The 16,907-nt window shown below is 43.2% G+C and overlaps 1 protein-coding gene across 2 annotated transcripts; it reads left to right on the forward strand.

Annotated features, from left to right (window-relative positions):
- The first annotated feature begins 1,837 nt into the window (after nucleotides 1–1,837).
- Nucleotides 1,838–14,027, forward strand: Cyp2b12 (cytochrome P450, family 2, subfamily b, polypeptide 12). Of its 2 annotated transcripts, none has more exons than XM_087655190.1 (9): nucleotides 1,838–2,101; nucleotides 3,779–3,941; nucleotides 4,084–4,233; nucleotides 4,472–4,590; nucleotides 5,328–5,504; nucleotides 6,244–6,385; nucleotides 8,394–8,581; nucleotides 8,734–8,875; nucleotides 12,594–14,027. In XM_087655190.1, the coding sequence occupies exons 1-9, from the start codon at nucleotides 1,928–1,930 to the stop codon at nucleotides 12,773–12,775; spliced, it is 1,437 nt and encodes a 478-aa protein (XP_087511316.1). In that variant the 5' UTR covers nucleotides 1,838–1,927; the 3' UTR covers nucleotides 12,776–14,027.
- Nucleotides 14,028–16,907: the final 2,880 nt, after the last annotated feature.

The following is a 16,907-nucleotide window of genomic DNA, read 5'->3' on the forward strand; positions in this document are numbered from 1 at the left end:
CATAGCTCTAGTTCATAGCTCTAGGCTATGTTGTCCCTTTGTATGCAAGAAGAGACATTTATGCCTCCCACCTGACTTTGGCCATAATAGTTAACCTAGGACTGCATTTCCAAATGCCAAGAGTGCTGAGCAATAATTCCCATAGGGCAGGATTGGGCCAACCTGCTGTGTCAAGCTTGGGAGAACGTGAAGTAACTTATCCTACAACTGTGATCTCTGCATACGTTCCTCCACCTCAGATTCTCTGCCCTCCAATTTCTGTGAGATAAAAAATGAATTGTTCATGGAAAATATCCAAGATTATAAAGGCAAGCATGTGAAGAAATAACAAAGATAAATTAACAATAGAGAGGCAAGGACATTGAAACAGTTACCAATGAAGAGAGGCACACAGAGAGAAGCAAGTCAGCTCCAACAGGAGGAAAAGTGGAAAAGTGAAGGAATGAGCATGAGACAAAGGAAAGGTGCTGAATCAGACAGGAAGAGAGCAAGAGGACATAAAAGAAAGGTGGAGAAGAACACCACTAGAAATAGACAAAGGATCATGAGAGAGAACAGAGAAGGAACACTTGAAAAGCTGTCCTTAGAGAAAGGGGTTGGATGGAATGATATCTAAGGAATTGAGAAAGACACAAACAAAATAGATCAAAAGACTCATGGTGATAGGTATAGACACAGGATCAGAGAGACTATGATGGAGAGATACTTTTTAAATACACCCAAACAGGCAAAATTTTCCAACAATCTGGAAGGTACAGAGGTGGCTGGAAAATACCTGCTGAACCTGGAGGACCCAAAATTTATTCTTTCTACAAGAAATGCAGGGAGCAAGATGGAGTTGAGATTGAGGGAATAGTCAACCAATAACTGACCCAACTTTTGATCCATCCCATGGGCAAGCACCAATCCCTGACACTATTAATGACACTCTATTATGCAGACAGGAGCCTAGCATAACTGTCCTCTGAGAGGCTCCACCTAGCAGCTGACTGAAACAGATACAGACATCCACAGTCAAATATTAGACAGAGCTCAGGGACTCTTATAGAAGAGTTTGGGGAAGGGTTAATGGCAATGGAGGAGCTAGGAACACCGCAGGAAGACCAACAGAGTCAACTAACCTGGACTCTTTGGGGGATCTCAAAATCTGAAACACCAACCATACATGCGATAGACCTAATTCACACACACACACGCACACACACACACACACACACACACACACACACACACGCACACGCACACGCACACGCACAGGCACATGCACATGTGCTTACACAGATCTGCAGTTCTGTCTTTCTGTGGCTTGCTCAAAAACTGGGGTTGAGGTTGTCCCTAAAACTGTTGCTGTTGGTCTGTTCCCCTACCTAGGCTGCCTTGTCTGGCGTCAGCATGAGAGGATGTGCCTAGCCCTGCAGAGACTTTATGTGCCAGGGTAGGCAGATACCCAGTGGGAGCCTCTGCCCACTCTGAGGAGAAGAATGGGGAAGGATGGGTAGAGGGACTATGTGGTGTTAGTGGGGGATCTCGAGAAGGAGGGAGTCATTGGGATATAAAATGATTAAATAAATAAATAAGTGAAGGAAAGAAACGTTCCTTCATATATGCAGCACACACAGATCCATGCCTAAGTAAATGAACAGATAAAACTAAACCGACAAGTGCAGAAATCAAAATGTGTTAATTACAATGCCTTTTGTCCTGAGTATCTATTTCATGATATCTTTGCCAACATCTAAGGTTGGGATAAGGGAACGGGGAGTGAGCAGGTCACCAGGAGCCCAAACAGGAAGTGTGGGTGCTCACGTACCTGGACAGTGATGAGACAGGAGGTGGGGGGCGGGAACAGCTGGAGTTGCTTAAGTGAGTAGGGATAAAAGATCCTACTGGAGTGTTCACTGAAGTCAACAGTGGTTAGACCAGGACCATGGAATTCGGTGTCTTGCTCCTCCTCACTCTCACTGTGGGCTTCTTGCTATTCTTAGTCAGCCAAAGTCAGCCAAAGACCCATGGGCACTTGCCACCAGGACCTCGTCCCCTGCCCTTCTTGGGGAACCTCTTACAGATGAACAGAAGAGGCTTTCTGAATTCTTTCATGCAGGTGAGACATGCACAGGACTTGAGCCCTGTGGGCTTAGCCTGTGTTGGCTCTTGGAGGTCACTCAGCAGGAAGAACAAGGGACTCCTTACAGACTTCAGATTCAGTTGGGAAAGTCTCTGAGTGAAAGGTAACATGCTGTCTTGCGATGACGGTGCTCAGATAGACAGGCAAGTCTTCCTGTGTTGGAACTGTTTGGGGCACTGTGCTTGTAGTGCAAGAGGTATGAAGGTATTGAGGTGTAAGCGTGTAGTTTCACTCCTTGGGTCTTGTCTTTTCTAGAAGAGAAAGAAAAATGTCAGAAGCATCAACTATACATTTTGCTCCTGCCAACAAAAGAGATTAGCCTGAGGTGTTCCAGGACAAAGAGAAGATGAGAGGCAGGAGGTGAGAATAATAGGTAGATAGGGCTAATCAGTTATAAACACCATGCACCACACATGACAAGGACACTGGCACCATCTTTATCAGTCTCTGTATTGTTGCTTCACAAATGGTATTTCATGTTAAATTATAACTTGTTCATTAATATTCAATGAAAATCCATGACCCCATGTCCCATTGAGAGAGATGATATGGTGGCAGCTATCCCAATTTCCTGCCCTCATTTGATTTGTAACAGAACAGTCACCTGTATTCAGTGGCATAGCCATTCATATTTATTTAGCTTTTGAGACAAGGTCGCCCTACTTTGCTCAGGCTAATCACAAACTTGTGATTCTCTTTCAAGTTTCATATGATATTGATTATCTGATCTGTAGGTTGTTATTTCACTGTTCGATAAGGTACGGTGTTGTGACCCCACCTAAAATCATAAACACATCAAACATCTAGAGCTTTTTCAAAGAATTATTTCCTAAACAACATGAGGCCTGACCATTTCCATTTCCTAATTTCTATTAGCTTCATGGACATCTAGACTGAGATAAAGGTTACAAGAGGATGAGGGTAAGCTGTTCGCAAACATGCACCATTCTATTCAGACTTTCAGCCCTGGAAGGTTTTGATATTCCTGGGACCAATTCCCTGGAGATGCCCCGAGATGGTTCAACTGACAGGTAGTTTCCCAACAGTTTGTATTGTAGACATGATTGACAGTCAGGACTACAACCAGGGGTAATCCAATTCTCCTCTGAGTACCTCAGAGGGTGGGTCAGGGACATTCCTCTGACTGTTTTCAGGAGGTATTTATCAGGTTGAAGCTGGGTCACAGGAAGGATGATTTCTAGATGAGATGTCAGGAACTGCTGATCAAACTGAAGGGCATGATCATGGGTCTATATCTACTTTGTATCTGTATTCATATCTATAAATAGATCCATATCTATTTATTTTGTTTTGAGATAAGGTCTTATGTAGGCCAGGCAGGCCTCCAAGTGGATATAAACCCAAACATAACTACTCGCTCTCTGACCTCTACTTCCTCAAGACTGAGTTCATAGTCATATGTTTTGAGTCCTATTCAAACTCTACTTTTCTGAGGCACTGATTAAAACATACAGCCACCAGTGTAGATCTGCTGGGTGGTAAAATAACCCTTCAACTCTTACACCATCAGAAGGGGAAGGGTAGTCAGGGGACAAGCTGCCTATTTATCCATCTGTATCTAAGTGTTTTAACAGTTTAACAACAATGTCTGTGCTGACTTGCCACAACCCTGGTGCTCTTGTGGTTTGGCAGCTTCAAGAAAAATATGGAGATGTGTTCACAGTACACCTGGGACCAAGGCCCGTGGTCATATTGTGTGGGACAGACACCATAAGAGAGGCTCTGGTGGACCAAGCTGAAGCTTTCTCTGGTCGGGGAACAGTTGCTGTGCTCCATCCAGTTGTACAGGGATATGGTAAGATATGGGACAGGGTGGAGAGGAGGATGTGGCCCAAGTAGGTGAGTCTGAGAGGTAGAACCCAAGCTGTGGGGAAGGACTCCGAATTTTCTGAACTTCCAATGTAACCCACCTACCCATGTTTCCCCTATTTTCTTAGGTGTGATCTTTGCCACTGGGGAACGTTGGAAGACCCTTCGGCGATTCTCTCTGGTAACCATGAAAGAATTCGGAATGGGAAAGCGGAGTGTAGATGAGAGGATAAAGGAGGAGGCCCAGTGTTTGGTGGAGGAGCTGAAGAAATACAAGGGTGAGTCTCGGAGAATGGGCATTAAGAAGATATAAGGGCACAATCAAAGAAAGACACACAAGGGTAGAGAAAGATAGTAGAGACAGAAAAGAAATGAGGGGGTGAAACTCAGGCATGGGCAAAAGCGGGGAGAGAGAAATACAGAGATAGTAAAAGAAAAGTGAGGTGTATATTTTCTTGCCTCCTCGTCCTCCAGGAGCCCCCCTGAACCCCACCTTCCTCTTCCAATCCATCGCAGCAAACACCATCTGCTCCATTGTCTTTGGAGAGCGCTTTGACTACAAAGACCACCAGTTCCTGCATCTGCTGGATCTAGTCTATAAGACATCTGTCCTTATGGGCTCCTTGTCCAGCCAGGTCAGTTGGTGGGAAGAGAGGAGCACCCAGGGCATAGAAAACAAGAGAATGCTTTGTGGATGAAGAAGGGAGGTCTTAGGGCTAGACAAAGACAAAGACAGCACAGAAAAATAAAGAGGCTGAGACCTGGAGTCAGGAAGGGGACATGTTTAACAGGTTAGAGAGATCTGAATATACAGAACCATCCATACATGAAGAAAAAATGATGTGTTATGAAGATGTAGCTCAGAAGACAGAATGCTATGTTTTCATGCAGGATGCCCTGGGTTCCTCCAGAACACTGTATATCATAGGTTTGATGGTACACAAAACATGAAATTCCAGCGTTTGGGTGGTGGAGTCTGGGGGATCAGCAATTCAGGGTGATCCTTGGTTACATATTGAGTTTATGGCCAGTCTCACCTAAATGAGATCCTGTTACATATACACCCACAAGTCACAAATTAAAACAAAGACAATTCAGAAAAGAGGCTTCGGAAGAACAGAGGAAAGGGCAAGAGAGATACAGAGCATGCAAGACAAAGGGTAGAGACTACAGTTCAAAATCATGCATACGTATGCTATGTGTGTGTGTGTGTGTGTGTGTGTGTGTGTGTGTGCGTGTGTGTGTGTGTGTGTGTGTGTGTGTGTGTGTATTGTGGGAAGGCTTCTTCATGAAATATGAGTACCTGGGAGCACTGCCCTCTTCCTGTGACCTGAAAACTCCAGGTGATCCCCTGAATCTCTCTTTCTTATAGGTGTTTGAGCTTTACTCTGGCTTCCTGAAATACTTTCCTGGTGCCCACAAACAAATCTTCAAAAACCTACAGGAAATGCTCAACTACATTGGCCATATTGTGGAGAAGCACAGGGCAACCTTGGACCCCAGTGCTCCACGAGATTTCATCGATACTTACCTTCTGCGCATGGAGAAGGTGAGTCCTACATGGATGAGAGAGGGGTTGGGTTAAGAGTGAAGGATGGGGATGGTGTCGGAGAAAAAGAGGGGGCAGAGTATGATGAGGAGATGTAGAAAAAGAGCGGAGATGTAGAACGTCTGGAGGAGAAGAGAAAGGGGGGGAGAAAATGACATAGGGAAAGAGAACCAGTGTAACTGGGGAAGAAACAGAGCAAAGAATCAAAAGCATACAAGACCACAGAGTCTGGAGAGATGGCTCATGGTTTAGAAGAAACTGTCCAATATGGCAGATGACTGGAGTTCCTTTCCCAAAACCTATTTTAGGCTTCTCATAATCATATGTAACTCCAGCTACATGGACTCTAACACTGTTTCCTAGCTTTTCTGGCAACACACACACACACACACACACACACACACACACACACATACACACACATGCACAGATGCACACACTGCAGACACCCACAGTCATATACACATAAATATACATAAAATAAATCCTTTTTTAAAAAGACCTGGAAATGACCAAAGAGACAGAAAAGTGAGATTCTAAAGAGCAGAGAAATCTGGAGAAGACTAAAGAAAAAGGGGATAAAAGACAATGAGACAAGTGGTGTGAACTGTTGAGGGGACAGGTGCCCAGTAGTCCAGATAGTGTGAGACACATGGATTGTGACTAGAAAGGCACTTGCATCTCACTGCAAGGATCCAGTCATCCCTGACCCTTCCTTCTCTCTCCCATCTGGAACCAGGAGAAGTCCAACCATCACACAGAGTTCAATCACCAGAACCTTGTGATCTCTGTGCTCTCTCTCTTCTTTGCTGGCACCGAGACCACCAGCACCACGCTCCGTTGCACCTTCCTGATCATGCTCAAGTACCCCCACGTTGCAGGTGTGCCATGGGTGAACAGTTAGGGATCTTCAACTTCCTTTGGCTACAGGGGCTTGTGTGGATAAGAGACATGGGCTTACATCTGGAGCTCTGAAGGTCTTGTTTGGTTTCCTCTAAACAAAGGTAGTGCTGTTGTGTGTGAATGAGCAATTGGCTGATCTGTATTTTGTTGTCTCCTCCTATCACTTAAAGGTTGATTCAACCATCCTTCCCTCTTTCTGTTTTTCTGTCTTTACATCTATCCATCTATCCATCCATCCAACCTTCCTTCCCTCCTTCTCTTTTTGTATTTGCAACCATCCATCAATCCAACCATCCTGCACTCTTCTATTTTTTGTCTTTTAGTCCATTTATCCATCCGTCCATTTATCCACCCATCCATCCATCTATCTATCCTGTCCTTCCTTCTTTCCTTCTGTCTTTTATCCATCCATACACTCATCTTTCTATCCATCTACCTCTTCATCCATTCACCCCCGCTGTTCACTAACCCAGACATCTATTCTCCATATGTACTCTTATCCATTTTTCCACCCATCCATCTATAAGCCTATTCACCCACTCATATAGGCACCTGCTCATTTATATCCATAGATTATTAATACTTGAATCACCACCCATCTTCTCTATATCCACAGATGATTAATCCTTATTTTGTTCACCTCTGATTCACATAAATACATATCATTCATTCATTTATTTGGATTAATCAACTCATGAGTTTTATACTTTGATCAGGAATATTTGAGTGGGCTATTGTTATTGATTCATTGGTCCAGTGAAATATAAATCTTTTCATTGTCTAACGCTTCCAACTGACCTTTGAATTCACCCTTCGTGTGTCCACTGATTCCTCCATGTATCCATTTACTCAATCATTTAGCTATGATTTATTTATCATTCAATACAACTATTACTTCTTATATTAATCTTTATTAAATTTAACATTCAATTTATCATTGACTAGTTGTGTTGACTAATTTTTGTGTTTATGAATTAATTATTAATTTCAATCAATTACTATAATGAATAATAAGTGGAAGATACATATCTTATTTCCATCACTCATCAATTTTTCCTTTTGTAAACTGACTCATCCACTTCTTGGTTGACTTCTGTACAAACATTTTAAATTTTTAAAAAAGATTTGAAGTTATTTTGAGTATGCCTCACAAATGTCATATGTAGATATAAGAGGAGAACTTTGTGTATTCTGTTCTCTTCTTCTACCTGCACATGGGCTCTGGGTGTCAAAGTCAGAATGCCAGGCTTGCAAGTCAAATGCATTTATTAGTTGATCTATTTCCTCAGCTAAAATATTCATATTTCATATGCTGTTATGTGTACAGTAATTTACTTCCCTCTTATTTCTGAGGACATAGCATCAGATTATTGGCCTAGATGTTAAAATTTATTTTTAATTTAATGTGCATTGTTGTTTTGGCTACACATATGTCTGTGTGAGGGTGTCAGATCACAGGGACTTGGAATTACAGAGAATGTGAGCTGAAATGAGTACTGGGAATTGAATCTGGGTGTCCCCTCAATGAGTCATCTTTTCAGACCCCTGGATTTTAACTATGAATTTCCTGCAAAGGTGAGAGAGAGAGAGAGAGAGAGAGAGAGAGAGAGAGAGAGAGAGAGAGAGAATAGACCTGTGTGTGCAGGAATACAATTGATAACATTCATTCATTCATTACATTCTTGCCAATTTTTCCTCCAGCCTCACTCTGGATTGACAGTTGAAATGGCCCTTCGCTGAAAGTTTTCCTTTTCTCTCTTTTGCAAGCAAAGCTGTAACTTATTAAGAAGAGACTCTAGCATGTTCTACACATGAATGGAGAGAAAGGTCCTTGATAGAAGCACAAGTGTGTGCATCCAAGAAAGCCTTGTGTGTTTCTCAGCAGAAACTCTGAACTGTTCCTGGGTTATTGGATCCCAGAAAACAAGGTGCTATGCATTGCCTCTGAGAAAGGGGCACTGTCTATTGTCTCTCCTTTCTATGCAGAGAAAGTCCAAAAGGAGATTGATCAGGTGATTGGCTCACACCGGCTACCAACCCCTGATGATCGTACCAAAATGCCATATACTGATGCAGTCATCCATGAGATTCAGAGATTTGCAGATCTGACCCCGATTGGTCTACCACACAGAGTCACCAAAGACACCGTGTTCCGAGGGTACCTGCTTCCCAAGGTTAGGCCAGCTGCGATTCCTCGTCGCTACTCCATGGGCATACTCCACTATCCCAATCACCAACCTCATCCAGTCTGCGGTTTTCCAACACTGTGTTCTATATATGGGAGTCAGGATATGTTGACCTCTTTATATTTCATAACCTCTCCTAGAACACTGAGGTGTACCCCATCCTGAGTTCAGCTCTCCATGACCCACGGTACTTTGAACAACCAGACACTTTCAATCCTGAGCACTTCCTGGATGCCAATGGGGCACTGAAGAAGAGTGAAGCTTTTCTGCCCTTCTCTACAGGTGAGACAAACCTGTGATTACTTTTCCAGACACTAGAGGGCAGACCCACCCACCAGGATACAAAGCAATAAATTTCGAGTCTACTGAATCTGTCCCAGCCCTTGCCTGAATCATCCTATATACCCTGGGAATAAAGCCGCATGAGGGGATACTTGAACTAAATAATCTTCATCAGGAAGGTTTTAAAGGAGTATTCAAAAGCCTCTAAACCCGAGAAAATTCATTTCCTTAAGAAACAACAGCAAAAACAACCAACGTCACTTATGAACCCTGCCATGAGCTTGGTTGGGCCTTGACAGCTGAGGAGGTATTGACTTTATTTGTGAGCACTGGGGACATGGTGCATGTCTTGACACATTTGTCCCTAATTCCATTAAATATTCCGTGGCTTATTCAATTGCAAGAGAAATCATGACCATCTATGTGAGCAAAGAACCCACTCATAATAGTTAATATCCTGAGCTAGAAAAAGTTCATAGGTATAGCAGGCAGTAGTTTTGGTCAGAGGTGACTCATTTTGAGTAGAGGATGTGGCTATAACCTGACTCATGCCAGTTCCACTCTTCTCTTACTTGGCCATGCTGTAGTAGTTGGCAGCCTGGGACTGGTTTGCAGCTATGCTTGGCTGTGATTCAGTTCTTTGCTAGCAGAATAGTTACATGCTGGTGCAATATAACCTCAATACAGTTTGCAGTTCACCACTAATAAAGTTAGGTTATTTTTCATTATGTATATGGGCAAACTTGTGCCAAATTGAATTCATTTTAACAAAGTTTAGTCATGTAAAACTCTATCTAGAAAGATTACTTATCTTTGGAAATAAAGGAAAGTCCAAGAAAGAACTCCTCAGACCTTTTTGTTCTGTGGTAATGATTAAACCTGGGATTTTCAAATGTTAGGCAGGGACTCTTAACACTGATGACACCCTCAGCCCCTCACTGAGGGATTTTAGAGAGGGTTTCTACCACTGAGCCACTTCCCAGACCCTCATTGGGGGATAATAGGCAGGGGCTCTATCACTGAGTCACACACATTCTCTCACTGAAGGATTCTTGGCAGGGTATCTAGCCCTGAACCACACCTGAAGACCCTATCTAGAGTTGAGTGTCTTAGAGGGTTCAGTGACTCAGGGCTCAGCTCTCCCCTGAAATATCGAATGTACTGGCTTTCTTCCTTATTTAATCTGTATTCAGTGTGGAGACCAGTAGTTGGATAAAAGTGAATGTCTCCATTCCATAGTTTTAAACTTAAAGGGAGACAGGAATGGAGATAAATAAGGCTAGAGATGGAGAGTAGATGATAGAGAAAGAACGGAATTGCAACAGGAGGCACAGGGAGATGGGACATGACGTACAAGTCAATGTTAAGTGTCAATGTGAGAACATAGAGTTAGCTGAGAAAAGATTTCAGTTGAGGAATGGCCTACATTAGCATGGTCTGTTCCTTGATTGTTAACTGATATGGGAAGACCCAGCCCATTGTGGGTGGCATTAATCTTTGTTTGAGGCCCTGAAAGAAAGGTGAGATCTAAGCTGAGGTCCAAGGAAGTAGGCAGCATGCTCTGGACTGTGGATGTGGGCATGACCAGCTCTCCCCAGCTCTTGTTTTATTGACTTCTCTGGCATGACAGTCAGTCATATGGAATTGTAAGTCAGAGAGAGTCCCATTCCTCATCCATGTAGATTTTCTTGGGATATTTGTCACAACAACAGAAATGAAAGCAGGACACAAGAAGACCATGGCAGGAAGAGGCATTTTGGGATACACAGTGGAGTGGGACAGCAGAAGAAGAAAGATGGAAGGGTCTAATAAGGAGGTGAGGGTGAAAGAACAGGGTGAGGGGTATAATGGAAAATGAAGAGGGGAAAAGGTAAGAAATGGGATCAACAAGACACAAAGGGGAGGGTGCTACACAAGCACATCATAAGGAAAGAATAGGGGGGAAGAGAGGGAAGAGAGGGAGGGGAGATGGGGAGAGAGAGGGGGGAGAGGGAAGAGGGAGTGAGAAGGGGGAAAAGAGAGGATAGGCAGGGGATAGAAAGGATAGAGTTGAATAGGTAGAGAAAGAGAAGGGAACAAAAGAAGAAGAAGAAGAAGAAGAAGAAGAAGAAGAAGAAGAAGAAGAAGAAGAAGAAGAAGAAGAAGAAGAAGAAGAAGAAGAAGAAGAGAGAGGAGGAGGAGGAGGAAGAGGAGGAGGAGGAGGAGGAAAAAGGGAAGGAGAGGGAAGAAGGAAGAGGAGGAGCAGGAAGAGAGAGGATGCTTAGGGGAGGGGAAAGAGAGGAGGGGCAGGAAGAGAAAGAAATAAAAGGGAGTTTAGACAAAAAATAAGCAAAAAAGGAAAAAAGTGAAAGAAAAATAATATATTTTGGGTAAGAAGATACATGTTGACTGCCCTGGCCCACAAGACAAATAAATGAAGCCCAAAAGCATTAGAGCCAAAGAACCATGGAAGGTGTCCAAATCAGCAGCTCCAGGCCTGGGGACATCCTACTGAGAGAGAGGGAGGTAAGTCATTAAGCTGTTCTGGAAAATTCTGGGTCACAAGACCAGTTGTAAGAGAACCATCTCACAGAGCTACTCCATAAATGACTAAGCTTACCTCACCTAAATTATTTAAATGACATGTCCAAAGGGATGGGGTGCTTTCCATAAATACGCCCACATGGGCACAATTTCCCAACAACAGGCACAGGGATTGTTGAGAAATCCCTCCTGCACTTGGAGGTCCTGGGGGAGGGGTGTATATCATTGAGGTACAGGGCAGGCTGTGGTGTCTGCATATGAGTTTTCAGGCTCCCTTTGCTCTGTAGTGATCCATGCCTGAGGTTCTGACCAGCAAGGGCTCCTTATGCCTCTGAGAACCTGGTGGGTGACACAGAACCCTTATCACATGTACCTGCTCTCTCTCAATCATCTGAACTATTCGGATAGGCACTTGTTGAAACTCATCAATCTAGGGTTGATACCAGAAAGGGGGTGAAAGACATTCAGAAACAACTTCTACACACCCACATAAACACACTACATGAATAGCTTTTCTTCCTTCTTTTCTTTCTCCTCACTCTCCTGTATTCTTCCCCCTTTTTCTTCCTCCCATTTTCCTCTCACCCTCTCTTCTTTCTTACTCTTCCTCCTCCTTCCCTTCCTTCTCTTCCTTAGTTTTTTTTTATGATTGCAGGGGTTGGTCCTTGCTACACAGCCCAGGCAGTTTTGAAGCCATAAGCCATCTCCATCAACTTTCCTACATGTTAGAATTATAGGCAGCCACGACTGTGTCTGGTTCATATAGAATTATTAATACCAGCCAGATGTCAGTTAAAAACCCATTACAAACCTTAACTTTGTGCACATAATAACTTTACAAGGTACCCACAATCACCCTCATGAGAGAAATGAAAAATCCTAAAGATATCATGTTATAAAATGTTCACACCCACCCACCTATCCACCCTCAACTCCAAGTTGTTCCCAACTACCTCTGGAGCAAGAGATGCTTTGGAAATCCAAATCTCACAAGTGAATGCCAGCTAGCTACCAAATATTTAGCATGGCTTTTTGAGGTTTGGAGGGTTTCCTTGTAATCTCTTAGCATTGTGTGTTAAGGGACAAACTCACACTTTTTATCTCAATGATGAAGATTGTTTGGGATTAGAGATGAAACAGTACAAAGGCTGGATACTGCAATGAGACTCACATGACTTATCCTTTGTGCCCACAGGAAAGCGCATTTGTCTTGGAGAAGGCATTGCCCGAAATGAATTGTTCATTTTCTTCACCGCCATCCTGCAGAACTTCACTTTGGCAAGCCCTGTGGCTCCTGAGGACATTGACCTCACTCCCATTAACAGTGGTGTAGGCAAAATACCCTCACCATACCAGATAAACTTCCTGTCCCGCTGAATAGGTTGAGAGAGAAGAGTCAATGGAATGACGTGTCCCCAGTGCCGTACCCTATGAATGGAATAGTAAAACCTAATGAAGTGGCTTTCTTGTTACATAGACAGAGAGACTTCTGGAGGCCACAGCTTGTTGTGAGACACCTCTCTCATGCTTGTTCACAGCCATAGTCCCTACTTGTTAGGAATCTAGACTCCAGGATCTGTGGGAACAGACCAGAGATGGTTTCTCTTGAGTTGGCTCCATTCTAATCCCATGTGGTGTGTTGGGGGGTCATGTTTGAGGACCCCCTTCGTAGATGAGTAACAGACCCTATGATGGCATCACAGTGCTAGTGAGTAGTGGGGAACAAAATTATGCTGTGAGTCTAGAAGAGCAACCCCTCTCCTGCTTCTGTTTCAATTCAGATGAAATTCATATAACGAAGCTGACAAAATCTTTTAATTTTGTATTCTGGCCAGAGGCACAGTGACCTCAAAATCCTATATACATCCAAAGATGTCTTGAAATCTCGATCTCCTGACCAGTGCTGGCATCACAGCCACATGGACGTATACCCAGATTTTAAAGTGACTATATCATAATGTTTATATTTTAATCTCCTTTAATTTATTTGCAATATTACAACTTCACTATCTAATTCCAGGTATTTTGTCACACTTAACCAACACCACCAAAAGCCCCAACCTATTCAAAGATCAATCCCTCATCCCCTCTCTCCATAACCTCCCCTGCACTCAACACCCACCGTGCCACTTTTGTCTGACTTTTGTGTCATTGGACTGTCCTGAATTGTGTGTCTCATAGAAAAACAACGACGTGATCTTTAATGCTGGCTGACTTTTATGCCACACCCAACTTCTCAGGCCCCTGTACTGTGCAGGTCACAGTCACACACCTTCACAGACCTTCCCCATTCTCTTTCTTAGAATCTTCACTCTGAATCTTCTTTCTAGACAAGGACCTCCTCAGCCCTCCATCCCTGAGCTGTGTGACTCTACTTAGACTCTCAAACATCCCCCTATAAGTCCTCCATGAATTTCATAAATACACAAACCTTCCTCACCAATCAAGAAAGGATCCCTGGTATGATTTTGTTTGAATTTGGTTTGCTTGCTTGTTTGTAGAGACAGGATCTCACTATCTACCCCTGGAGGGTCTGGAGCTCAGTAAATTCTATCTGCCTCAGCCTCCTGAGTTCTGAGATTAAACGTTTGTACTGCCACACCTTGGTTAAATACTATTCGGTTGGCTTATTTTCTGTGTTTGTTTGTTGTAGTGTGTGTGTGGTGTGTTTGTTGTGTGTGTGGGTGCATGTGTGTTGAGTGGTGTGTGTGTGTGTGTGTGTGTGTGTGTGTGTGTGTGTGTGTGTGTGTGTGTGTTGGTGTTTGCCTGTATCTATATCCCTGCCTCACGTGAGTGTCCAGTGCCTGTGGAGGACAGAAGATGGCATCTGATCCTTTGGGATGGAGTTACTAATGGTTGTGACTTCGGCATGTCCTTGCTGGGCATTGAACCCAGGTCTTCTGGAAGAGCAGCCATTGCCCTTAATCACTGAAAAGTCTCCAAAAGTTCTTTTGTTGAGAACGTTTCCACTACATCCACACTGGGTGAAGGAAGGAACAACCTACTGTCCTGCTCACTGCTGTACTGTGAGCACTTGGGACAACAGGTGGCTGATGCCACGTAGTCAAAACATCTGCCAAGGAAGGAATAAGTAAATACATAAATAAAGTGAGGAAACCAGCCACTCATTCAACTCACACATTGTGTGGCCAGACCTATTTAACCTTCTTGTGATCCCCAGAATTAATCCTTGTCCCCAAAGCGTTTACATTTATTCCAGTTCTGCAATCCATCTGCCCTTGATCCCTCTTTCTGCCTTGACACTTTCTGACAGAGGTGGCCTGGAACCACACTTTTATTGGGGTCACCTGAACCTCTCTGCCTCCACACACCACACTGTTGGGACAGGCAGGATCCCTTAAGGGGAGTGCTGTTTACATAACATCCACTAATGTGATGATATTTCTGACCAGCAATTGAGGATTTCAACCTCAAATCTGAGCTACAAAATTTCTGCCTGCATGATTTAAAGCCCTTGGAGAGTTACCAGGAGCTTTGCCAAGGCGGATTCCTGACACGCCCTCCTCCTCCAATCACAAAAATATAACAACAGGGAAACCTGCTCTTCAAGGAAAGCAGAGGAAAGTGAGAGAGACAGCCATAAAGCTCCAGCTTCTCCTTTTTAAAATTGCCTCTTTTTTGAGATTAAAATATATTTACATCATTTCCCTCATCCCTGTGATTCCCTCATCCAAATGATTGCATATACTCCATCTTCTTCAATTTTTCATTCATTGCTGTTACTTACACACACATACACACACACAGACACACAGACACACACACACACACATACATACACACTCAGTAGCAGAAAGAATGAATGAACCCTTGCATTTGCTTAATTAATATTCTTTACTCTTCTATATCCAGGTCCCCAAACCAGGGAATGGTGCCACCCACAATGGGATGGGTCTTGCTACATCAATTACCAATCAAGGCAAACTCCCACAAACATGCCCACACAACAACCCAATGTAGACTATGCCTTGCTGAGTGATTCTTCCTAAGTGATTCTACCTAGTAAGACCCTGTCACAAAACAAAATTCAAACAAACAAACAAGCATACTACATCCCTGGATCTCTGAAATTTTGGGTATGAAAATGTAGAGTCAGGGTTATACTGTGTAACCTAGGCTGTTGTCCTCAGATGCTATTGCATCAACCCACTGTGTGCTAGTGTAACCTTGGTTTGGTGCAACATTGGACTTTACAGGATAGATGAGACACTTGCACTGTAGGCCACATTCTCTAAGCCTAAGAATCTATGTTGAAATCTCCAGAATCCTTTACTGCCAAATCCCTCTTGTTCCAGTATTTGCCCTACAGAGGGAGCACCAGTCCCAGGAGATCAGACCTCCATTCTCTGCTTTTCATTGCTTTCATGACAGCGCTGACACGATCAATCCATTATTATCATCCCGTACAAAGTTTAAGTCCAAGTGGATCAAGGACCTCCACATCAAACCTGATACACTCAAACTAATCGAAGAAAAAGTGGGGAAGAATCTCAAACACATGGGTAATAGAGAAAATTTCCTGAACAAAACACCAATGTCTTATGCGCTAAGATAAAGAATCGACAAATGGGATCTCATAAAACTATAAAGCTTCTGTATGGCAAAGAACACTGTTGGTAGGACAAAACGGCAACCAACAGATTGGGAAAAGATCTTTACTTAGACTTTAGTTAGACTGCAGGGAGACAAATAACCCTATTAAAAAATGGTGTTCAGAGCTAAACAAAGAATTCGCAGCTGAGGAATGCCGAATGGCTGAGAAACATCAAAATGTTAAACACCTTAATCATAAGGGAAATGCAAATCAAAACAATCCTGAGATTCCACCTAACACCAGTCAGAATGGCTAAAATCAAAAACTCCAGCGACAGCAGATGCTGGCAAGGATTTGGAGAAAGAGGAACACTCCTCCATTGTTTGTGGGATTGCAAACTGGTACAACCATTCTGGAAATCAGTTTGGAGGTTCCTCAGAAAATTGGACATTGCACTACCTGAGGACCCAGCTCTGCCTCTCTTGGGCATATACCCAAAACATGCCACAACATATATCAAAGACACATGCTCCACTATTTTCATAGCAGACTTATCTATAATAGCCAGAAGCTGGAAAGGACCCAGATGCCCCTCAACAGAGGAATGGATACAGAAAGTGTGGTACATCTACAAAATGGAATACAACTACGCTATCAAAAACAAGACTTTATGAAATTCATAGTCAGATGGATGGAACTGGAAAATATCATCCTGAGTGAGCTAACCCAATCACAGAAAAACACACATGGCATGCACTCATTGATAAGTGGATATTAGCCCAAATGCTTGAATTACCCTAGATACACAGAAAACATGAAACTCAAGAAGGATGACCAAAATGCGAATGCTTCACTCTTTTAAAAAGGGAATAAAAATATCCTTGGTAGAGAATAGGGAGGCAAAGTTTAGAACAGAGGCTGAAAGAACGCCCACTCAGTGCCTGCCCTACTTAT

This window comes from Rattus norvegicus, chromosome 1 (assembly GCF_021556685.1).
Source record: "Rattus norvegicus strain SHRSP/BbbUtx chromosome 1, alternate assembly SHRSP_T2T, whole genome shotgun sequence".
Lineage (NCBI taxonomy): Eukaryota > Metazoa > Chordata > Mammalia > Rodentia > Muridae > Rattus > Rattus norvegicus.

Coding starts and splice junctions, on each gene's coding strand:
- Cyp2b12 (XM_087655190.1), top strand. CDS start 1,928: ATGGAATTCGGTGTCTTGCTCCTCCTCACTCTCACTGTGGGCTTCTTG. Junction 3,942..4,083: donor TCCAGTTGTACAGGGATATG/GTAAGATATGGG, acceptor CTATTTTCTTAG/GTGTGATCTTTGCCACTGGG. Junction 4,234..4,471: donor GGAGCTGAAGAAATACAAGG/GTGAGTCTCGGA, acceptor AATCCATCGCAG/CAAACACCATCTGCTCCATT.